Source organism: Tenebrio molitor, chromosome X, assembly GCF_963966145.1.
Source record: "Tenebrio molitor chromosome X, icTenMoli1.1, whole genome shotgun sequence".
NCBI lineage: Eukaryota > Metazoa > Arthropoda > Insecta > Coleoptera > Tenebrionidae > Tenebrio > Tenebrio molitor.
The window spans coordinates 3,922,578-3,947,677 of NC_091055.1; the positions used below are offsets into that span (position 1 = coordinate 3,922,578).

Sequence of the window (25,100 nt, forward strand, 5' to 3'; positions counted from 1 at the left end):
TTTTTTCATTTTGGAATAAAATCGATAGGAATGACGATACGGTATTGAAGTAAATATGTTGAATAAACAAATTAATTTTCGATTAATTTCGTATTCACATTTCAATATATCACCGTGGAACTGTATGCGCAATGACCTAGTTTGTTCCCACCCTTCAAAAAAAAAGACCAGTCTACGCCTCTGTCCGAGTGTCATTATTTTCGAAAAACCGTCGAACGGATATTTTTTTATTGACAATTGTTGCGTCATTACGTCAAAATAAAATCTCGAATTTGTTCAATTTATCAGATTAAGGTGTTATCAGACAGGAATACCTGACGAACTTCATGTCGGAGCTATGCAACCCTTAATACAAGTGCCGGAAATAATTGCTGAAGCAATAAGTCAGCGAAGTCGTGTTGGTGACGAGCGGTCGACCAGTCAACGGCAAGCGAAAGTAGTTAGTTGGTCGGCTATGCGTCACGTATCTTTCTAGTTAACCTAAAAGTTGTTGTTCGCGTGTAAAATGTTAAGGGAGCTGTTCGGGGGTGCATTAAACGAACGGTGAGTGATGTAAGTAGAGAAAAATGTTCGGTACGAGAGTCGCGAGAGTATTAATTTACGGTTGGTGGTATTTATAATTTTTCCGTGTAGACCATCTTTGTTATGTTGATGTTGCTATTCACAAGATCCACAAGCAATCGATGACGGCTGGTGGGGATATTATTACATGTAATGTTGTTGTGTGTTACTTCAGAATTAAAAAAAACGAACGAAAAACTAATGAATCGGCGTGAAAAGTGTCCTGTAGGGAGTGCGGGAGCAGTCGCGAACAAAATCAGCGTGGTTTTGTCGTAAGTTGCCCTTTTGTAAACGGATTGTTGTGACGGCCAGGTACAGCACCTCGCTGATCTTCTGGAAAGTAACTTTTCCTCGAGCTGATGATTAAACTGTGACTTAGATCGTGTCCAGAAGCGTTTTTCCTCGTGAATTGTGAAAAAAAATCCAGTGTGCGCTTCTCTTCTAGGACATAATTATGTAAAATTACCCAAAATGACAACAAAACTGGAAAAACCGTCAGCCAGTCCCACAAAAACTTATGGCACAGCGAAAAACAACTCAAACTCCAGACAAGAGTCTGGCTATGGGTACAAGGAGGAGACCTTCGAATTTGAGCCACCACCAGAGGCCCCAGTTTTTCACCCAACCGAAGAGGAATTCAATGATCCACTGGAGTACATCAACAAGATCCGGAAGTATGCTGAAGGCTCAGGCATTTGTAAGATCAAACCACCTCCAGTAAGTCACAGATTTTTTATGGAGCACACATTTATCAGTTTTTCTGGTGTCAGACTTTGACCTGTGTCAGGAATCTCCTGCTATTTTTATTTTAGTAGTGTTATTGTTAAAATCAAGTGAGTTTAAGATGGTCGTGAGTTTTTATGGCTGCATGGCCACCATATTTGTATGCTCCAACAACATTTAAATGGCCACAAATAACACCATAAAACCGATTTTCGCCGCGATTAATCGTCGATTTTTTGTAGAACTGGCAACCGCCCTTTGCCGTTGACGTTGATAAGCTAAGATTTACGCCACGCATTCAAAGATTGAACGAGCTTGAGGTATTTTTGAGTACAATCGGTTCAGATTCTAAATTTACGATTTTGTCGATTCCAGGCGAAAACGCGGGTCAAGTTGAATTTTCTCGATCAAATCGCTAAATTTTGGGAACTGCAAGGTTCCACGCTGAAAATACCTATGGTAGAAAAGAGGTGTATCGACTTGTACACGTTACACAGCATTGTTCAGAGTCAAGGTAATCACTTAATTGCTCTGTAATCACAGTTTTCATTTCCCCAACGTTTTATTAGGTGGTTTTGAACAAGTAACCAAAGATAGGAAATGGTCAAAAGTCGCCATTAACATGGGCTACCCTCAAGGCAAAAGCAGTATAGGGACCATCTTGAAAACGCACTACGAAAGATTGATCTACCCTTTTGATCTTTTCAAATTAGGCAAGACTTTGAATTTTGTAAGTTGAATAATTTTAGACCGATTCAACCTTGACTTACCCTTGCTTCTTTAGAAAATGACATCACCAATTAATGAAGAAAGCGAAAAGGCGGATAAAGATTATAAACCGCACGGGATCGTAGGGAGGATGGCTATTAAACCGCCACCTGAAAAACACGCCCGCCGGTCAAAGCGATTTGAAACAGATGTAATACCATTTTTCAAACCATTTTTGTTTTAATTAAGTAGGAAAAAAGGTAGACGAGCGAAAAGGTGCAATATTCGTTACACAATTTTCTTCCCAAACACGAAATGAGATTTCATTAAAAAAAAAAATCTGTTACATATTTACATTTTTATAACTTACGTTTCAAAAATGCCACCGAGACCGACAACATAACATTTAATTTCCAAAGTGACATTGTTGTACGGCTGCACTACATTGTACCTGCATAAATATTTTGTAACGCGATATCTCTTAAGACAGGTGTTCGCTACTGATAAGTACACTGAATGCTCAAGTGTAAAAATTCGATCGCCTTTTATTTGCATGTTTATAGCAGTAGCAGACGAACTGCCACGTTGTAATATCGCACTTTAATTTTTTTTTCTTTAGCACAAAAATAATTATAAAATCTTAAAATAAATTTATTGAGTAATTACCAAGGGAGATAAATAATAATTGCGTGTCGACAAGTATGTTTTATTTGTTTGTAAAGAGACTACTTCTAGGCAAGTCCACGTCAGGTCGCATTTGGGGTGGTTATCACACAATAAAAATCATTTATGTATTTATAAATCTTTTTTGTTTTGTTTTTAATAGGACCAATACGTGATTATGTAATCTTTTTATGTTGTTTTATTTTTATAAAATGCCAGAGAAGATAAATAATTATTAACTGCCGATTGATTTTTTTTTTTTTTTTTATAATTTTATGTATAATTTCGTATGATGGAATCTCATTAAGAATGTTTATGATATAATGAACCAATAGCTGAAGATTTTATTTTTGCCAGTTAACAATTTTAAATATCAAATGTGAATTTTAGACAGTTGGCTTGACGTATATTGCACCCCAGAATGAGCACTACATATGTGAAATAAAATTTTTAAACTAGTATTATTCGACCAAGTCTGTCCCGTGACATTAATTGATGATTTTACTCCAATTAGTCACTATCTGTGTGGTACTTGGGTTTATGCTAGTAGTACTTAACCTTATCGTCTATCAATAACATTTTTCCGACTTAACTAAAGCTTAGTTGGGGAACCAGTTCAGGATAAAATTTTCAGCACAAAGTGGAGGAGGACTCGAAGGACGACTGCAAAGACGACAACAAAGAATTGAAAAGGCTCCAGTTCTACGGAGCCGGCCCCAAAATGGCCATCAGCAAAGAGAAAGATGAAGAAAAGAGAAACAACAAGTCGATCAATTACGATTTCGATCCGGTGAGTCACAATTTCCCGATTTCGACTCGCAATCATGTAAGGAATATTTTAGTTGGCGAAATACGTGTGTCACAATTGTAACCGGGGAGATTCTGAAGAGTATATGTTGTTGTGCGACGGGTGCGACGACAGTTATCATACTTTTTGTTTGATGCCTCCGTTGAGCGAGATACCGAAAGGCGACTGGAGATGTCCCAAGTGTGTCGCCGAAGAGGTGTCCAAGCCGATGGAGGCGTTCGGATTCGAACAGGCGCAACGCGAATACACTCTGCAACAGTTCGGCGACATGGCCGATCAGTTCAAATCGGAATACTTCAACATGCCTGTCCACGTAAGTCCCCAAGTCTCGTGTCGTTCCTCCTACTGAAATCTGTGCGTAGGTGGTTCCGACCAGCACGGTAGAGAAAGAGTTCTGGCGCATCGTTTCGTCGATCGACGAAGACGTCACAGTTGAGTACGGCGCCGATCTGCACACGATGGATCACGGCTCGGGCTTCCCGACCAAGACGTCTCTCAACCTCCTCCCCGGCGACAAAGAGTACGCCGATTCAGGTTGGAATCTGAACAACCTCCCGGTTCTGGAGAACTCGGTGTTGGGATACATCAACGCCGACATCTCGGGAATGAAAGTTCCGTGGATGTACGTAGGAATGTGCTTCGCCACGTTCTGTTGGCACAACGAGGACCACTGGAGCTACTCCATCAACTACCTGCACTGGGGCGAAGCCAAAACTTGGTACGGAGTTCCTGGCAAGATGGCCGAAGCGTTCGAAGAAACGATGAAGTCCGCCGCACCTGAACTGTTTCACTCGCAACCCGATCTGCTCCACCAGCTGGTCACCATCATGAATCCTAACATTTTGATGAAAGCTGGAGTTCCTGTTTTCCGCACGGATCAGCACGCCGGAGAATTCGTCGTCACTTTCCCGAGAGCTTACCACGCAGGATTTAATCAGGGGTAATGCTGAGTCCTCGACTCTTCAATTTCGTTAAGTTTCCGTTTCAGATATAACTTCGCCGAGGCTGTGAATTTCGCACCGGCTGATTGGCTGAGGATGGGGCGCGAGTGCATTTTACACTACTCCAATTTGAGACGCTTCTGCGTTTTTTCGCACGACGAGTTAGTTTGTAAAATGGCTCTGGATCCTGACAAGCTAGGCCTGACAATCGCCGCGGCTACATATCAAGACATGCTACAAATGGTCGAAACTGAGAAGACTCTCAGGAAGAATCTTTTGGATGCGGTAATTTTTGTGTGGAAATTTTCCGATCACTTTTCTACATCGCTGGGTTTCAGGGTGTTTCTAATGCCGAACGCGAGGCTTTCGAGTTGCTTCCTGATGACGAGAGACAATGCGACACATGCAAAACGACATGCTTCCTTTCTGCAGTAACATGCAAATGCTCACCTGATGTGCTCGTTTGTCTTCGACATTACGAGAATTTATGCGGTTGTCATCCAGAAAATTACACTTTGCGGTATCGGTACACACTAGACGAGTTACCAGTGATGCTTAAGTCGTTGAAACTCAAAGCGGAATCGTTCGATCATTGGGTCAGTCGCGTCAAAGACGCTCTAGATCCAAAAACTCCGAAAACTCTGACGCTGCAAGAACTCAAAGCTCTGTTGAACGAAGCCGACGGTAAGAAATTTCCTAAATGTGATCTGCTGCAAACACTTACGGATGCAGTAGAAGATGCCGAAAAGTGCGCCAGAGTCATACAACAGTTAGACCTGAACAAGATGCGCACGAGAACTAGAAATTCGTCGGATACAAAGTACAAACTCACGTTAAAGGAATTAATTCTTTTCCATGAAGAATTAGATAGTTTAGTTTGTGTTTTAGAGGAAGCTAAGAGTATTAAGGAGTTGTTAGAGGAGACTAAAAAATTCGAAATCACTAGTAAAAGTTTGTTGGAGATGAAACTGAGCGAATGTTCGATTTCAGAGTTAGAAACGTGTATTAGTCAAGGAAATAATTTATGTATAGAACTTCCTAATTTACGTAGTATTAAAATGAGATTGCGTCAGTGCGTTTGGCTTAATGATGTTTTGTCGTACAAAAAGAAAACTGAAGTCCTTGGACTTGAGTCGATTAAAAACATCATTAAAACTGGGAGTCAGTTGCCGCCGAACGTAGAAATAGAAAAAGAACTGAGCGAGTTGCAGATTCTTCTAACGAAGAGCGAAGAGTGGGAAGAAAAAGCACAAGCGATCCTGAAAGACACAGGAAGCGAGGTACTAATCGAAGTGGATAAACTACTGAAAGAGGCTGGACAAATAAATTCGTATCTTCCATCAGAAGAGTTCCTTTTCGAGGCAATGGACCGCGCTAGAGATTGGTTACGTCAATTAGAAGAGATGAATTCGGCCGAGTGTTACCCTTACTTCAACGATATGGAAGAACTGATCAAAAAGGGACACCAATTGGCCCTCCACCTGGTCGAAGTGAGCAAACTGGAGTCGTATTTGGAAACGGCGAACGCTTGGAAAGAAAAGACTAGTCGAGCTTTCCTCAGGAAGAACTCGACGTGTAGTTTGATGGAAGCGTTGTCGCCTAGAGCGCAAGTGAACAGCGTCAAGTGCCGCAAGAAAAATCAAGACGACGAGCACGGAATTTTTAATTTGACCAGCAACATGGATCCGGCCACTGTGGTCTCGCTGTTCAAGGAGGCCGAACAGAAGGAGATGGAGATGATCAAGAACGTGAGGGCGGCTAATTTGGAGAAGAGTCTGGATCCGAACGATTGTGCCTCATTTTGTATCTGTCAAAGAAATTTATTTGGTGTGATGATGCAGTGCGAATTATGTAAAGATTGGTTTCATTCAAATTGCGTCCCGCTTCCTAAGGTTGCGTCTTCAAAGTACAAAGGCAATTTCACAAGTGTTTCCCTGCATTTGGGATTTAAAGACTGTAAGTTCCTGTGTCCCAACTGCTTCAGAACTAAACGTCCGCGTCTAGACGCCATCTTGTTGCTTCTGATGTCTCTGCAGAAGCTGTACGTTCGGGTACCGGAAGGCGAAGCCCTGCAGAGTCTGACAGAGAGGGCGATGAACTGGCAGGACAGAGCCAGACAGTTGATCCAAAATCCGGAGCTCGAAGCAGCTAAAAACACGCTGTCCCTGTTCAGCCAGAAGTATTCGGAAGCGGCTGCGAGACAGAGAACTGAAAAAATAATATCGAATGAGTTGAAGAGGGCTTACAAGAATCCCGAGTTGCTGCAGAGGGTGCAGGAGATCGCGCCTTTCAGCGGCGTCAACCAGGAAGATCACAAATCCGAAGAGATGACGAACGTGACGGATTCCTCGGACGACTCGAAAGGATATTCTTCGGCTGATGACCGCATGGGGGAGCACGCGTACTCGCTGCACTTTCCCAAATTTGACAACGGCGAGTTCAAATTGCAGATTCCCTCGGAGATCAGGAGACAAATCGAAGATCTGCTGACGGAGGGTGACTTGCTCGAGGTGTACCTCGACGAGACCTTCCAGCTGTGGAAGTTGCTGCAAGCTTCCCGAGATCCTGACAAAGAAGCGATCCTGATCGACTTCGACGTGAGTATATCGTTGAGTATATTATCGAATTCTTCTATGATCGGTGTGTTGTCGCAGATGCACTCAAAGAACATGCCTTCGAAACGCGGCCGCAAACGTCGCTCCGACGAGATCGAGCTGATGAAGAAAACGAAGGTGGTCAAAAACGAAATCGAGAACAACAAGAAGACCAAGACAAACAAAACCAAAGAGAATTCGCAAGGGAAGAAAGAAGGGACGAGACGCAAAGGGCGCCGTCGACAGTCGACCGGTTCCGACGACGACGACGAAGACAGCTGCGCCGCGACGGGTTGTCTGAAGCCTTCGGGCGAGAACGTCGATTGGGTCCAGTGCGACGGCGGCTGCGACAAGTGGTTTCACATGGCGTGCGTCGGACTCTCGGTACAAGACATATGCGAAGACGAGGATTACATCTGCATGACCTGCTCACAAAATACTTACGGAACACTCAACACAATGGATAGTTTATCGTCGGTCAGTTCTGATTGTTCCACTTCAACCCAGCCTTCCACTTCTAAAGACTCTGTTCAGTGCAAATTTTAGTCATAATTGTCCAGGAATCAATCCGACGGACTGATACAAGTATTTTAGCGTATAGGTAATGTATACACTGTTCAGTTGTGATAATTTAAGATAAGGAATGTAAAAATATTTTCTTGTATCATTATCATTTTTACACTTTTATTATTATACTTCCTTTATGTTTTGTATAGTTGTTTACCAGTAATGTAGATCCAGCGCTATTTATTATTCTCGGGTTTATCTACAGTTCACGGCTTGCTTTGCTTTATACTTTTGTTTTATGTTGGTGTGAACTGTGGTTAAATTTTAACCAGTTATACTTTATTTATTTTTAACCATTGTTTCAAGTATGCCCCTAAGCGCAATAGAGATTATCTATATTTTTATATTTTTCTTGATTTATCGTCATTTTACTTTCTGATAGAGTTAAGGAGTATTAAATAATTAACCTTATTGTCCTTGCAATTTTTTTGTCAATAAATACTTTTGGATACTAACGCAGTGTTATTCACATGCAGCTGGTTCAAAATCACAGGGGCATTAATTTTATCGCGCATAGACTTCTAGGAGTAACAGAATTAATACTTAATTAGGAACGTAGAACAAATTGTAATATAGTTTTGTAAAACAATTATTATGTAAATCGGTTTCTCTCGTAAATTGATTAAAGGAAATTGTAACATCTAACAACGCAGTTTTTCAAATTGATCAAACATATACGAAGAATCGATTGTGTTCTCTTGTTCTTCCAAGTTTTATAATGTCCGAAACCAGGATGAAAAAAACATTTTCCATTCTTTGATGCTCTAAATTACAATTATTTGCAGTAGTTTTTGTATAAAGCCAATTAAAAAAAAAACCTGCTCGACCCAATTTTACGAAAAACTTGTTTCATGTTCCAGTTTTTTGATGCCCCACCATTAATTAACAAAAACTAATTTTATTATTTCTGTAGCTCTGTACCTAAAGTTGACTCAAGTTGCAAAAAACCAATTTGGATTTGCAACAACAATTTTATGGCATTAGTCGTTTGAAATTACTTTAAAACTGTACTTATATGGGAAATATTCAATCCAAACTATGATTTTCAGGTCCCTTTGTGCCTTTATTTGGTTCAAAAATATTGAAAAAATGCTGTTGCAAATGACAAGTGGTTTTTTGCAACTTGAGTCGGCTATAGTTACCGAGCAATCAACAATTACTTAGATAAGGGGCGGCTGTGACTTTGACAGTGTCAGATTTTTCGTATCTTTGCTCGGCTAATAAACTAAACAACTGTCACTATTAATCAAATTTTAACTCAAAAATGGTTTTTACTTCAAAACGTAAAAAAGATTCATCATTGAATCGTAATGGTGTTTTCAATAACTGAGAATAGATATAGTGCTGTTGCCTGTTTGGTCGAGTTGCAGTAAACATGTCCAAATTTAAATTAAAACAGGTATATGCAACCCAAAATACTTCCGTGCATCCAGAGCATCTGAAAGTCCAGATTTGGAAATATGTTTCAGAATTCAAAGCCTTCTTTGAACTTGTTGATCGCACGGTACAAATCTCTCTAATAATTTAAAATCATTTTTATAAAATAAGTAAGTTCGTTTTTCTACATTCACTATTTTTTTTAAATCAGAAATGTAACTAATTGTGCAAATTAGTAACAAAAACATTTCCGCTAATGAATCATATTTCATAAGAAAATACGAACAAAGAAGGGGCAAAGGTTTAAGGAGAACTTATTCGCTTTTTTTTTCCATTTCTTAACAGGGTCCTGTAATTTTTTGCTCTTCAATAATTCAAGCGCAACTAGCGACGAAAAGGGAAAACTTGAAAGGCAAAATCTCGCAACTACAAGTTTGATTAAAAATGAAGTTTAAAGTTTAACAAAACAAACCGTACTGGTTTTGTTTGGATAATTTTCGTACTAAATGTGCGCAAAAAAAGAATTTTGGGGTTAGAAATTAAGATAGTTTCCGACCTTCGTCCATATCTCATCCGACCGACATGTTATTCCCCTGGTGCGGTTCCGCAATCGGCCGCTAGAGGTCCCCCATGTTTTCCCTCCAAATTTCAAAGTTCTATAGTTTTGTTATTATTGATCAAAACACAGCTTCCTTGTTATTGGCCGTGCGGACTTGCGGTTTTCACGTATTGATTCAACGTGATGAAGCGCATATTTTCATGCATCATAATAACTGGACCATCTTAAAGAAACTAGGTTATAAATTTATTCAAACGCGTCGGACACGACATTTGTAGTTTCGTCTGAACGCCTGATGATTTTTTTTTAGCGAATGCGAATCAAAATCTTTTTCGTAGGAGCGTGACCAGTTGAGAAAGTTCTGTTTGTAAATTTTCAGAGTTAAACGATCGTGTGTGTGGCGAAAACCGAGTAAAACCGGTGCTCTCGCACCATCTTGCGAAGTTCTACAACACATAATGTGTTCACGGATTGTAAGGTGGCGTGCTAGGTTTGGCAGCAACAGCAAGGCGGTCTTGTGCTCGTCTCGTTTCTTCACTCAGCCTGTTAACAATATTTTTCTGGGATTGATTTATTTCGGAATGGTTTTTGAAGCGGGTCGCGTTATTTTATTTGCGCAGTTGAATGGTAAACCGCTGCAGCGTGCACACGTATCGGCAATTAATTAATTTAAAAAATTTAAATGCGGTGGTGGTGATAAATGGAAGCTTAGTAAAGTGATACCTCGGCGTAATTCGAATTCTGAATATTTCATTTCCATCGATTCTGTCATTTCGTAGGTTACATTTTCAGCGGATTTAAATGAATCATGATTAGAGCGTGGGCAACGTGTTGACCTTTCTTGCGCGAGTGCAGGTGTAGTAGCTGCAGTCTACACTCGTTTGGGCCATTAGCTTTTATCCCCCCGGCACATAAAAAAATACATCTGAAAGTAAACTACATTTTGCAAATGGAATCGATAGGATCGCTGAAATTTTCATGGAAACAACACGAAACGTATAAAGTAGGAATTGTTATTGTCATCATAGAGAAGCCGTGTTACAGGTCATTTACTATTACCCGGAGGAGCCGATCCGGGCCCCGAGAGCTGCAGCGCGAGGCGTCTTGGAGATTCCGATGGAGTTTCATAATTTGTTGCTTCAATTATACAGGGGAGGGAAGATGTCGCAGGGACACTTTAATAAAAAGTTTGACTTATGACGGCTGGGATTTTCCCGTGAAAAAAGTTAGGGACCCGATTTCGTCGCAGAATTGCTAATGAAGAAGTGACCGGTTTACGGCATTAAATAATCAACTCAGCGTTTGATCAGTCGTAATTAGTTTTGACAATGTACTTCCTCTGTGTAGAACGAAATCGGGAAATTTTCTATTAGAATCACGTCCACGTATACACGGGACAACAAAGCCCTAACGTACGTACGTATTAATTTGCGTTTGATCGATTTAATAAAATGTCAGCTATTTGTGCAAGCTTTCGCTGAAAAATTGTCGGAAACAGCAAGATTGGATTTGCTCATGTTTCAGTTGTGTGTTTCATTAATTTTCGCCTCTGGCTCAATGAATAATAACAAATTTGTATTGTTGCGCCGCACGCTGCTAAACTACAACATTTATTACCCCTATACTTGTTGACTCTTTTATTAACAATGTTCTTTTTAAACAATAATAATTATCATAATTACCAATAATAATAAACGAAGCAATTAAAAACACAAATTATGTTTAAACGAAACGTTTTATAAATCGTTTTTGCGAAAAGGATAGTTTTCATTACGATCTCAACGAAGATAAATGGGCAAACATATTACACAATATGTGTGCAAACAATTAAATCTACCTTTCATTATTTTACTGTCGGAGTATTTAATAAATTTGTGGTTTAATGAGTAGCTCAACTGTTTGTTGTTAATTTTATTAAATGAACAATTTACTGGATATAACTCCACAGAAAAGAATTATTAACAGACCAGTTGAACTGATAGCAATTTACTAAAATAATCCGTAAGTTGCATAATGATATATTTTTCTTTTAGAAAATTGTCACGCGTGAGACTGGAAACTGAAACAAATTATAATAAATTTTATGCTTTGCATTTATTCAAATTGATTTTTAATTTGTTTTCATTCTATCGCATTTCAAGTAACTAATTTATTGCATTCAGTATTTTTATATTATTTATGTATAAAAAGCAAGGCAAAACAGTTAGTAGGTATAAGTAAAATAATTTCACAAATAGTAAACAGTATAGATCCTAAATCTCAACCTTGAGTCACACCGTTATTCGCAGAAAAATGCGGCCCAGGGAAAATATTTTTGTAGTCTACATTTTGTGTAGGACGTAGATTCCAGTACGTAACTATGAGGGAGGCTCCCCTACAGCAACGTTTCAAGGGGGGCAAATTTAAAAATTTACGTCATATTAGCTTGTCCTACGACTGGTTTCTGACGGTTGATAAATAAAAATATTATTATTTGATTTTTTTGCTCATCTTCACTCGAGGGTGAATCGGATTTTGTGGTTATCCTTTGCGGCGCCGTCCCACACCCTCGACAAAACCCAGAATCACAGAACTCTCCGAACCGGATCAAGCATGGAGTCTCAATCAGCTGCTCCGATTGCTCGTAGAGTTCTTGGCAGAAAGTCTCAGTTTCATCAACTGCCGGAGATGACCTTGTAACGGGTTAAAGCGCCCAATTTTAAACAAAAAATTCCGAAGTCGTGATTTTTGTGTTGAGGGTTCCTTTGTGCTACATGCTGAAACACAATTTTGACTCTTCCTCAGTAATAATTGTTTAAAATACTCATCTCCGGTAATTCGATAGATACTTGATATAATTACATCATCAACCTCTTTTATTTCCGTATTTTTCTCTTAAAGTTCCTCATCTTCATCGCCCTGTGGTGAATGGCTGAAGAATATCGCCACCCTTTGTGATTTAGGGGAAGTAGGAGTCTTCCAAAAGTCAAATTAAATTTTCACCGTCACCTACGGAAAAAGCTTTACTAGCAGGGTAGTTTAGCCACCTTGTTCCTTTTAACTATACCCTGGTGGCCCAATTTTCCATTCACAATTCCATTTAACTAAACCTCACTTCTTTGTTTATTTTGGTCTGTCAACTGTCTCTCTCATTAAAATCAAACACCCCACTTTTCCTGCGACTGCAGCATACGGCAGTACACCATTGGCCCACTCAATTTCGCGTGGAGTTAACAAAAACACCGAGTTTATAAAAGGGAGAGATACGAGATTTTAGCTCTCTTCCCGTTTTGCGTGTGCACCAAGATTGTTCACATGGTGATCGTTCCCGTCAGTTACCGTTAAGTGTCACAAAAGGGAAAAGCAGCTACCGTCACGAGAAAAATCCCGAAGTTGCAAGTCGAGAACACCCACGACAAGACATCTCTCTGCACGAATTTCTCGAGAAAGGCCAGAGTAAAAACTCAGGTGAGACCTCCAACCTTCTTATCTACGACCTTCCTCCTTTTTTCTTCATCTAGGTCATTTTCGATTGTCTTCTCCAGGCCTTTTTTTTGTCGTGACTCTCGCTCTTTATCTTCTTTCTACCGTCAAATACCGCCTTCGTATCCCGGACTCCCAAGAGGCAAGTCCGTGATCCTACAGGAGTTATCGCCGGATCTTTGAGGCGAGCTACCTACAACGCTCCGCGCAGGCGCAGTCCTTACCTCCAAAGCTCACCCTCACCGGAGTCCCGGAGTCCAGCTTCCGGTAGCGACCCGCACCGCAGCAACTACGGTCAGACCTTTTTGATCCTTAGCAGTGATTTGTCACCAGGAACGGACAATTTGTTCCGTTACTCTGCGCCAAAACAAATCTACCGAGTTGATGCGCAAGTTCGCTGAATTTTTATTAAATAAGCTTGTAATTAACCTTGTGAAGGGCTAGCTACTTGACAGTGGTTTTTGCTGAGAAAAAAAGCATAGAACATAGGAAAATTACTAAGAAAACTAGGCATAATAATAATCTGAGTTAAAAAGTTACACATATTAGACTACCAAAGTTATTAAGAAAACCATCGATGCCTTAGGTCCAAAATAGAACCGCTAAGTATCTGTTCATTCATAGACTACTAAACATTTTTGTAGGAAATTAAAAGATTTTAAAATAAGTAGATATTAGGTAGATAGGAACTTACATGTTTAAAAAAAATGTGATATTAATGTCTAGTTGCTTTATTAAGTATTCTAGACATTAAGGTTTTTCATAAAATTACAGAATTCAAAATCCAGCTTCTTGCATTTACAATCATCAACTGTGAATTGTACACGATACTTCAACGGAAATCCGATCAATTGTTTATCGCTGTTTTTTACGCTAACGTTAAATGGTCGAAATTTTACGACGTCCTCAAAAGCGTTTTTTGCGTCTTCTGAGCTACATCTTTTTCCTGTCTCGGGTTTATAATCATATAGTACTTCCCAACGACATGGATGATCGCTATTTGCTAAGCATCTATTGACGGTAGCCACCTTCATGTCCTTCGGGCACATACACTCGAACATGTTTTTCGTCTTCGTAATGTCTTTAGCGTTAGCGCAGTCTACAACTACAACTAAAAAATATTGTCAAATATAGTGACAATTAATAAACTACTTTATATTCACCCTCTCGTAGATTTTGTCCGACTAGGTTCCTAAAACTTAGGGGCATGTCTACAGGGGTGCGTTCAGGAATCGTACCCAGGTCCGCCGTTCGTAAATTGTCGGTAATGCAGACATGGTCATGCGTTCGGAATTGTTTGGGTGATTGCCTGAAGGTGTTCCCAAGTTATAGTTTTCCCATTTATAATTTGGTTTTATGGCAGTGCAATTGTAATTATTAGGGGCTGGGGTTGTGGTTTTGGCAATAGACGTGAAGATACTGTAGCCTGGTCAGACAACAGAGAAGGGACCTTCTTTTACAGTCCTATGATTTATGGCGGTAGTTGCCCATTGTCGGGGTATTTAACTCCCTGACAACAGGGTTGGTAGTAAAACCAAATTATAAATGGCAACACTATACCATGCTCCATGAGTGTGGTAAGAATTGCCGCACATGCGCAATAATAATAAACTGACAATTCACAGTCATTTTGCCCATTTTGGCGCCTACATAATAAGTCGGGGCTGGCTAAGTCGCTAAGCAGTATTGCCAATTTGGTGATTTTTTTACCTTTACCTATATTTTTCTAATTTACTAAAATAATATGGGTTAAACGGAGTAAAATAATGTAATATTTGTTTTAAAAAGTTTATTTGATTTATATCTTCTCTTCAATTGGCACTGTCCACATTTTATTTTATAAGTATGTACAATTTTACATAACCACAAACCATAGAACAACTCCCACTCCTACCACATACACCCTTGTATATCATATTTTATAAAAAGTACACCAATGCGGTTTCCTTGTTTTAAAGCATATTTCCTATAGGTTACTTCGTATTGGCGTACATTTCTAAAACATGATATACAAGGGTGTATTTTTAAAATGTGCCGAAATTTTACCTACGAGGTTGTAGGACAACGTAGAAAACCAAAAGCAATTAAAAAAAATTGTAGCTCAAAAAATAAATGTCATTTTATTTATTTATTTTTAATTTTTTTATTTTTTAAATAATTCCTTGTATCTTTTAGGTCTATTTTTTAGTTATTATAAATTTATTTTCTTCACTCGCCTAACTATTTACGTCACATTAGCTTGTTTTGTGACTGGTTTCTGACGGTTGATAAATAAAAATATTAGATACTATTATTTGATTTTTTTTTGCTCTGATTCACTCGAGGGTGAATCGGATTTTGTGGTTATCCTTTGCCGCGCCGTCCCACACCCTCGACAAAACCCAGAACTCTCCGAACCGGATCAAGCTTGGAGTCTCAATCAGCTGCTTCGAGTGCTCGTACAGTTCTTGCTTGAAAGTCTCAGTTTCATCAACTGCCGGAGATGACCTGAAAGAGTTCTCGCTCTGAAAAGTTTAGATGGGTTGAGATGAAACTGTCTGCTTTCCTCAACCCACCGGGCTCAGTCCACCACTCTATTCAGTGCTACAGAGAGTGCTCCTCGCAGTCTGTTCACTGCTTCGACAGGGATAAAGTGTTGATGTTCAGTTGCGATATTCCCTCCGGAAACCAGAACGAATTTTCCGGATTTTGTGTCATCCTCGCCAGTTGTCCTGCCGAGCCATGAAGGTCAGCTCCGGGTGCGCCTCACACCACCGAGTGTACCTTCTCATGTAGCCCCTTCTAATCCGATTCGGCAGTTTGGAGAGAAGCTACAAGCTCCTTCCTCAATTTCAGTGTCCGTCTAAGAAATGCTGTGTTGTCTTGAAACCCTTAAAAATCCCGGGGTGGGTGCTTAGCCCTTCCCAAGGATACCTGGCGAGATTTAGTTTCACATTCCAAGAAGTCTGAAACCTCGCAGCAGCTCTAAAGGGTCGCGCCTAGGGTTTCGGTTATTTGCTCCAAAATTATGAATAAAGAGGGAGACAGCATCGAGGCCGGATTTATGTATCATTTATTTTTACCATTTTTACCCTCTAGGTTTCCTACTTTTTTACACCTTTGTAAAACTTTTAAATATTGCAGACTAGGTAGCTCGGTGGCCGCATGGCTGTCGGAGACAGTGCTCCGAGGTCGCGGTCCCGGCGCTAGTGGGTTCGAATCCCACCGAAGGGGGAGGATTTTTTCGAAGGAAGGAACCTCCGCCGGGCCATGGAGGTGTGTATGTCTAGCAGGGGCTGACGGTAGGGTGGTGGGAGGAAGAGCGACACTCTTCCGACACCACCGCGAGGTCAGCAGGGTTCGAATCCCAGGCCGGATGGCCTCCCATGGATGTTGTGTTGTGTGCGTTTCGTGTCGTCCAGAAAAAGGAGAGTTGAGGAGAGGAGAGGGTGGGCGTGGGTGGCCGGGGAAAGTATCCTGGAGCCCCGCCGCACCACCAAAGGAATTAAAAAAAAAAAAAGACTATAGCAGCATTTTCTTAACCTTATTCTTCTGTTTTCTTTATTTCTTGTTTTTTTTCCTGTTACTTCATTTATACAACAGGCAAATCTCTTTTTGTCCCTCTTATTTCAATTTTATTCCATTCACCATTATACCGTGTGAGCAACAATTACTGTTTGAGTTGGCAATATATTCTGGTGACTTTTGGTGACTTTTATGTCATGTTCCAACGAGAAAACCATTTTATTAATAAAAGATTACACAAACCAAGACGTTTAAATTTGAAATGTATACCAGCTGTCAATAATGTCAATAAAACAAACCGAAATAGATAGGTACAATTCACAGTCTTGAAAATTTCATGTAAAATTTTTTGTTGCCAACTGAAACAGTTATTGTTGCTCACCCTGCATTTTTTTAGTCATCAATGTTCCTCTCTCCGGAGACTAATAATTACATCTGTATCTTTTTCCTCTTGTTTTTTGGATTACGTACACTCTAGTAAATTCAGGATGGATTGGGTATTTCAATGTCAAATAATCTTATTTTTTGGTTATGTGATTATGTCTTGTAAATAGTGACATGCAGGGAACCAACATAATGCGAATTTAGCAATACTCAATCCAACGTGAACGTTGTGAACCAAAATGGCGACATACATTTTTTCTTCCTGTAATTTCACCTGGTAATACATATATTTTTCTTTTTCAGTTCTCTTCATTCACTCTTATTACAAAATGAGTTCACCAAATTTACAAATCTACAATTTCCATTTTCACGTCATCAGTCCTGAGTACAAGAATTTAGTGCTCTAGCACTGTATCGGAGACCGTTCCATATTAATTCTATCGGGATTAAAACACAATCGCTTTTATACTTGCATGAAACGTTCAGTCTTTAGTAAAGTGACGTTTGAAAATTGCTTTTCTGTAGACACTGCGTAACACAAAGCTAACTAAACAAATTCACAAAGATTAGTGTTTGGGGATTTACGTTTGATAAAGTCATGTTGTTTATTAAATAAAAAAAATACACCAAACAAACCGCAAATGGGTTTCGCTCTCTTGAAGCTCGTGAGTTGATGTGGTCGAGGAATAACTTCAGCCGTGATCAAATACACTACGAGCGACATAGTCGGGGACGAGGTGTGAGGGAATTATGTAATAATGTCACTCCATGACGACAATCGGAGAATTTTTTCAAAAATCATTTCGTTACGATGCGATAGTATGAAACTCAGGAACGTTCTGAGTGATTTTTCACATTTTTTAAGTGATCGATAATCAATTGTTCATATACAGGGTGTCACAAAAATGGCGCACTAACGGTGCACCACGGTGTAGAAGAGATTAAAGTAAACGTCAGAAAAATGTTAAAAAAATTCTATTGGACTTATTTGCGAATTTGGCGGTATTTGAATGTGGCACTTAATAGGTCAATTATTTCGAAATATATGCATTAAATTACCATGAAAACAACCTTGAATCGTACGTATTATCACAAAGTATAAGACCACTCACTACCAATATCTAACCTGCATAATAGAGAATTTAGAAGCTTTGAGAATCGTAAAAATTATCTTAAATCCACTACGGCAACATTGCAAGGTAATGATGTACGAGTATACAGAGTGTTTCTGAAATAGGTGCATTAATTTTAACTGGTAATAGAACTCATCAAAAGGAACAACTTTTCTCTCTGCCATTTTGGCGAAAAACGTTGCGTAATGGCTTAAAAAAATAGGAAAGATTTTCCTAAAACCGTTCATATCTCCAAAACTAAGCTACCTAAAAATGTGAAACAACCAGATTCTTACGAAGAGGATTTTGGCTATACGGGTAGATTTATTTGAATTTCGATTTCGGCGTTAAAACACGTTTTCTGGGTGAAAATGGATGTTTTTTTCATATTAGCGCCGATCTCAATTAGCCATTGCAGTATTTAGTGGCGTAGGGCTATTTTAGTGAAAAATCTCTCCAATTTTTTTTTGGAGTTAAACATCGTTTTTCGGCAAAATGATAGATAGAAAAGTTGTTCCTTTTGACGAGTTCTATTACCAGTTAAAATTAATGCACCTATTTCAGAAACACCCTGTATCTTTGTTTACATTGTATTATCGTTAATTTAATAAGTAATTTTTTTTCCATATTTTTTTCATGTACATTTAAACATCCTCGATGAGGTAGTAAGTAGTTATTGCGCCAATTTTGAGACACCCTGTAGATTTTTCAGTTAGGAACATGCGAGGTACAACTGCAGATGAATCTCGCCTGAAATTCGCATTTCGCATTGATCTTTCGCTTCGAATGCCATCCGAGTATCGACGCTTTTTAAACTGATTGTTCCCTTATCTCACGGTTTTAAAATTAGCTCTTGTAAAAGTTTTGGCATCTTTATGATTTAATACGGCGGCCTTATCATAAAAAGGCAAAAACGGTCGTGTTAGTGAGAGTTTACGAGTAAAGTCTTAACGTTACGGATAAAAATCTTCGTCCTGGCGCGCGCGGTCGATAGATCAATGGCGGATCGATCGAGAGCAGTTGGAGGCTGATTGTGGCGTTCCAATTGAAATAGAGAGAAGGGTACAGAGGTGTAAATCCGGCGGTCCCGTGTTGTACGAAGTGACACACGTTAAAGGTCCCTATTTCAGCAGGATCACTAAAGGTTCGACGAAATTTTCAGAGGGAGTGAAGTCTAAACTCCCTCCCTTAGCGACGGTGATTGGCGCCTCGATATACAATTCCTAACGTCTTGCTTCATTGTTTTAACGTGTCAATACGGAACATTTCAGATCTGACACCAGGACCTGAAACGACAAAACGATAAATATCTCCCTGAAGTGCGAAAGGTGAAGCCTACTGTCTCCTTCCTTTTATTTGGTCTGGATTTTTTAATTTAATTTTATGAGATTTTCTCGTGCAACGGACAACAAAAGGAGTCTTGATTGTTTCCAATTAATTCGACTTTGAGTCAAAAGTTAAAAGTGTTGGTGATATCCGGTGCAGGTGGGTCCGATGGGAACGTTTCCACTTTTGAAAATTAAGTGAAAACGAGATTGGTCATCGCGGAAGCAATAATTGCGTTGCTCTGGTGGCGCTGCAACTGCAATTTATTCGAACGCAAAGTCCTCTTGCGAGGTGAAAAACGGCGATGTTGATGAGCAGAACCGTGTTAAATTTTATTCCTGGGCGTCAAGTGGCTGTCAGCTGTTTTAATTCATAATTGACAGGAAATCCTGACGGAGATGTTAGGAAGTCATTCGACAAGTCGATGGCACTTTGTGGGGTCTCGAACAAGGGGAATTTTGGCAGCGATGTTATTTCAAGTATTTTTCAAAAGATGTATTAGTCTGCGGTATTTTATTTTCAATTCTCTCGCTTGTAAGGCGCCAGCGTTTGTTGGCTTTTCTCTGACTCGGTGACAACTTCAAACATTTTATAACACGATGAAACTGCAATTAAAACTTCCACGATTTTATTACCTATTTACACAATAAAATTGTGGTCCAACTGCTAAATCGCACACAAACTTTTTTATACTAAGCCAAACAAATATGTCGAAGTTTCCGCTTTTTCCCCATCCAAAGTCCACAAACTTGCCAATTAAACTGTCTACAACATGAGGCGAACTTGCAGCAAATTCAAAAATTTTTAACAAATGTCGGACGAATTTTCTTCGGGCTCTTTTAACAAAATATCGGTCGTTCTCAGCCAACGCAAATATTTTCAATTATCGACAAATTTTTAACGATACAACTTTCTGGTTACATTTAAATTCGGAATTTAAAGGAAATTCGCAAATATACTCATTCCTATCGTTAATAATTCGCACCCTTTCTGCAGGGTTAATATGAAGATAATAGTCATAAGCGCCACATGGGTAAATTTTATAATCAAAATATATTTTATTCTGTACGTACGATATTCTACCTAGTTTTCCTGATTTATTATTATTTATAATACACTCACCGGCGCAAAAAACGACTCACTTTGAATTTTATTAAGTAATTCATTGTCTTAGAAATTTTTTTTTGATATCATGTTGTATTGATAAGTGTTATTTAAGTTATTCTTTGGCAAAGAATATTCGACAAACAAAACATTAAACACAGCGAATACAATTTTAATGAAAAAAAAATAAAAGTAATTTTTTTAGAAAAAATTTTGTTATGAAAAATTGCCAAAATTTGAACAGCATCTCGTATTGTTAAATTAAATCTTTTAACACCTAAATCAACCGACAAAAACAACATGGAAGTAGCGCAAATTTTCTAATAATTTATTTAAACAAAACAATTCGGTTGCCATGGTGACCATAGCACTCCCGATCATTGGAAATATCCCAATTTAACTGTAATATAGAAAAATAAGCACAAATATAATTTCAAGATCATTTATTAAAGAAAGAAGAAAGAGTCGTTTTTTGTGCCGGTCAGTGTAGTTGCCTTGAAAATAGCGTAGAGTGAAAAACACACAAATTTTTATGTCACTTTCCCACCAAGTTAAGTAGATAAATAAAATCAAATCAAATAAATAACGTAAAAATTAATAACAAATTAATAAAGTTTTAAGAAAATTTTAAGGATTGTCTATCCTAGACGGGAGTAAATTTAGATAAAAATTTTTTAAACATTTTAACGTGTAATTTGAGAAAATAAAATGCTCTTAATAGAACTCACTTGCAAACCACATTTTTAAAATTACAAAATAATTTTAAAAAATCAGATACAATGTCATTAACAAAAGAATCAAATTTCCACTCCATTCAAATGGGGAATGTTGTTATTTTCATAGATTTGATCTGCCCCAAAGAGAGATGCGATGGTAAAAGGATTTACTTTTTACCTCTTTCTATTTTATTTGAGAAAATAAAGTTAAAAATAATGTAAAGTTAAAAGTTGCGTTAAGAGCTAAATTAAAAAAGTTTGTTGAAAAAAATGTATGTAATGGGAAAAGTTGTAAAAATCTGCATCCCTTGCAAATCGTGAAACGTTGTATAGTGAAGGATTTATTTATCCTAGAATTTATAAATTTAGACAGAATTTTCGAAAAATTTTTCGTTGGCTTGGAATGTGCAGTTGTGACAGAAATACATGAATGAAAAATGTCACATATTTACCTCATTTACGTAGTAAACGTCTTTTGAAATGTTGCATGTTGAAAGATATCCTGAAGAGGGCTAAATCGGAGGTACTAAAAGAACGATAGAAATTCAACTTGACGAGAGAAATACGTTTTGCAGAAAGACTCGGCTCCTCACGTTTTTAGCACAAAGAGGAATAAATCTGTTATTGTAAAATTTGCATACATTTATCTAAAGAACAAAATTTAGTAAAAAATGAATTTAAACAAATTTAAATAAATCAGATTAAAACAAATACAGAAATAAGTATATTAATTTCAACCAGTAACAGAACTCGTCATGATGAACAATTTTTCTATGACCCCTTTTTCCAAATCGGCAATTTGTTTTTAACATTTCCCCCCCCATAAATTAACGAGCCGTTCAGCCGTTTACGCAAACCTTCTAAGCACAGCGACCAGGTAGCGTGGTTTCCAGTGGCGGGTAGCGAAATTTGTGAAAAATTTTAAACAATTTTAACTCATTAACAAGAACGTTTACAAAAAAAATTTAATTAGAAAAGTTGTTGCTCTTGATGAGTTTTATTACCAGTTAAAATTAATGTACTTATTTCTGTTACACGTTGTATATCAAATTATGTAAGAGATGAAATTTTGTGATAAAGAAATAAAGATAACTCAAATTTTAGAAAATTTGCTTAAAAATAGGTTGGTATAAAAATATGTACTTTATTTCGACATGCTTTTGTTTAAATACTGGAAAATATTCCGAAGGAGCTAAGAGATTGTCAAGAGTTTTTCAAAAAAATGTCTAAACCAAAAAATTTGGTCAAAGAAATTTCTTTTTGATAAATTAAGATCTCAGTGTCATTATTTAGAGAGCTATAAACTCTTGAGTGTTGGATTTTCATAAAATTATCTTGTTTTAACGAGAACTGTGGTTCCCTATAATTTTTTTTTTTTAAACTGAGTCACTCCTACAAGTGCGCTCTTATATGATAGAACTTTCTTTTTTGTTCGACACTGTCAGAATCTGAGAATTTTTTCCTGTGTGAACGGATTTTGATAAATGTCACAACTTGTCAAAACGAAACGTCAAGCTAATTTTAAAGATTTTAAGCGATTTGTAGCCTTTAAGGGGCTCGTCGAACAAAAAAACGTTGTATTCAACTCGTTCGTGTGTAAATTGGGCCTTTTTTGGCACACGTGGGCTAAAGGAAACGCTCGTTTTACTCGCGTTTTAAACTGACCCACTCATGCCAAAAAAGGCCCAATTTACACACAAACTCGTTAAATAAACTACGATTCCTCCTTTGTAAAACTTTGTGAAACTAAAATGTTTACTTTTCTTTATTTAAGAAGTGTTAATAAGTGATTTTTGTCTAAATAAAAACTAGACTAGTAGTAGTAGTAGTCATATTGTCAATTCTAAAAAATTGCTTGTGAAGTAAACCTTCCAAATGTTGTATTCCAAAGGACATTCTAGAGTGGTGAGGATTTGAAAAAAAAAAACAAAAAAAATTGAACATACAATTTTTATTTCTACAGATTTATGCGTTCTCAAAGTTTTCAATTTCGCCAAGCATTTAAAACATTTTCATTGTTTTTTCATTAATACCAATTCAAAACAAAAACTCAACCAATAATCAAAGAAATTCCTTTTCGAGAGGAGTTCCCTTGCTATTCAACGTGGAAACGCTACAAGCATTCGGGGCACTTTTCCAGATTCCGCATTATTATCGGAAATTTTTGTATTGTAAACCAAAAATGTTACTTAAGAATAAATCTAATTTGTTATTAAACAAAAAATATTTGCTAACCCTTCAATGTCACATTCGGGAAACATTTTTTTTACTTAAAAATACATTGGTGATAAATCACATAACTCTCTAATTTGCAACGTTAACCGCGTTTCTTAAAATGTTGCACGTAGAGGAATGTCCACGAAAGGCTAATTCAGAAAGATTTTCGAAAATATTATCATTTAAAGAATAATTTAGCTTGGCGAGAGAAATACGTTGTTGGTGAAAGATTTAGATCTCCATCTCATTTGTGTTGTGAACCTTGAAATTGTGCCCTTCCACAAATTTACTTGTTTCACAGCAAAACGGATTTAGCAACATTTAAAAAACTAATAAATTAAAGAACTTAATTTGTCGAGAAAAACAACAGTAAAAGATTTTGTTTTTCTTTCTCGACACGCATAATACTCGTATCTATGTATAGTTTGTCCAGCGAAAGATTGGTTGACATAAAAATCACAAAATTCTACGTAGAGAAAGTAGTACCTAGCGCACGTAAAATTTGAAATACAGTGTGGAAACTTTAACTGGAATAAAATTCATAACTTGGACATTGGCGGTTTTTGTAAAAAATTCCGATACCCTTACATTAGAAAAAAAAAAGTTAGGGGTGGTTGCGCACTTCCGGGAGGAGATATGCAAAAACCATATGCACCAAAATGTGGGCAAGAAAAAACAAAAATCGACCTGTTTCGGGATTTTTTACAAAAATCACCAATGTCCAAGTTTCGTAGTGTTGGGTTAATTTAATACAATTTAAAATCTCCCAATCTCTCGCTGGACGAAGTATATATATATGTGTATTTATACAAATAATTTAATAGCAATTAATGCAAAATGATTCGTAAAAAAACTACATAGGTACATGTTTTCAAATGCGCACTTTCAAGAAGATTCTAACAAGGTGTAAATTAGGAAAAAAAATTAAGAAGTTTTGTTGGTTTGGAACTTGCGGTTCGACAAGAGAAACATGGTGGGTCAAATCTCTGTCTCTCTTGTAACTCTATTTACTAAGTCTGTAATAAAGACGCGCAACTAAGAATTTGCCTAGGGCTTGCTGAAATTAACTGCGCTGGTACTCGCATAATTGACAATGCAACAATAATAGTAGTGCAACTAAGATAAAATTGCGAAAGTTAACAGTCGGTGTTGTTACAAGTTCCCAGTACAAAAATAACTTTGTCGATGATTTTTCCAAGATGAAATTAATGAATGGTCGCAACCGTGTCGAGTTTGTCTTTAGGTCGGGTAATTCCCGGAAGACGATCAAATTTGAAGGCGACTATGGGTATTGCTTTCCTGATAACCAATCTGAGTTTCACTTAATTTTCAGAGTGGGATAGTTCTCGCGGGAGCTGGCGACTTCTCCGTCTTATTCAAATATGGGGTTGACGCAAGAGTGCGAGTAAAAAAGCAACGAAATTAGAAGCGAACGTCGTTCGTGAGTAGCAGGTGCGGAAACGCGAACCGTCTGAAACGACGTCGAAGCGAGGTAGGTGTCTTTCGGTGGCAGAACTCCGGATGATGGATCCCGCTTTGGGGGCAGCGCCTCCTTGCACCGCCACCGCCAGGATGCAGAACACCGGGCGAGCGTGCACGGCGATTCCTGCGATAATCGAAGACCGCGTCGCGGCGTAACAAACCGACGTCACTTTGTACACGTCACTTAGCGGTTAGTGAAGCTTTCGTTAATTGCTGGGGGTCCTCGTTCGGGTGGTGGGTCGCAAAGTACATCTTTCACCAGAGCTGATTAGCAGCGTCGCAAAGCGGAGCG

At 38.2% G+C, this 25,100-nt stretch overlaps 1 protein-coding gene across 3 annotated transcripts; it reads left to right on the forward strand.

Moving 5' to 3' along the window:
• Positions 1 to 173: 173 nt before the first annotated feature.
• Positions 174 to 8,020, forward strand: Kdm5 (Lysine demethylase 5). 3 transcript variants are annotated; one of them, XM_069059860.1, is made up of 12 exons: positions 174 to 543; positions 1,007 to 1,278; positions 1,527 to 1,604; positions 1,660 to 1,798; positions 1,854 to 2,014; positions 2,069 to 2,203; positions 3,290 to 3,445; positions 3,498 to 3,776; positions 3,826 to 4,403; positions 4,452 to 4,689; positions 4,743 to 7,001; positions 7,059 to 8,020. In XM_069059860.1, exons 2-12 carry the CDS (start codon positions 1,033 to 1,035, stop codon positions 7,542 to 7,544), a joined length of 4,755 nt encoding a protein of 1,584 aa, XP_068915961.1. In that variant the 5' UTR covers positions 174 to 543; positions 1,007 to 1,032; the 3' UTR covers positions 7,545 to 8,020. The 3 variants fall into 3 exon arrangements, with proteins under 3 accessions (XP_068915961.1, XP_068915960.1, XP_068915962.1); XM_069059859.1 differs by having other exon boundaries at positions 174 to 1,278; XM_069059861.1 differs by lacking the exon at positions 2,069 to 2,203 and having other exon boundaries at positions 174 to 1,278.
• Positions 8,021 to 25,100: the final 17,080 nt, after the last annotated feature.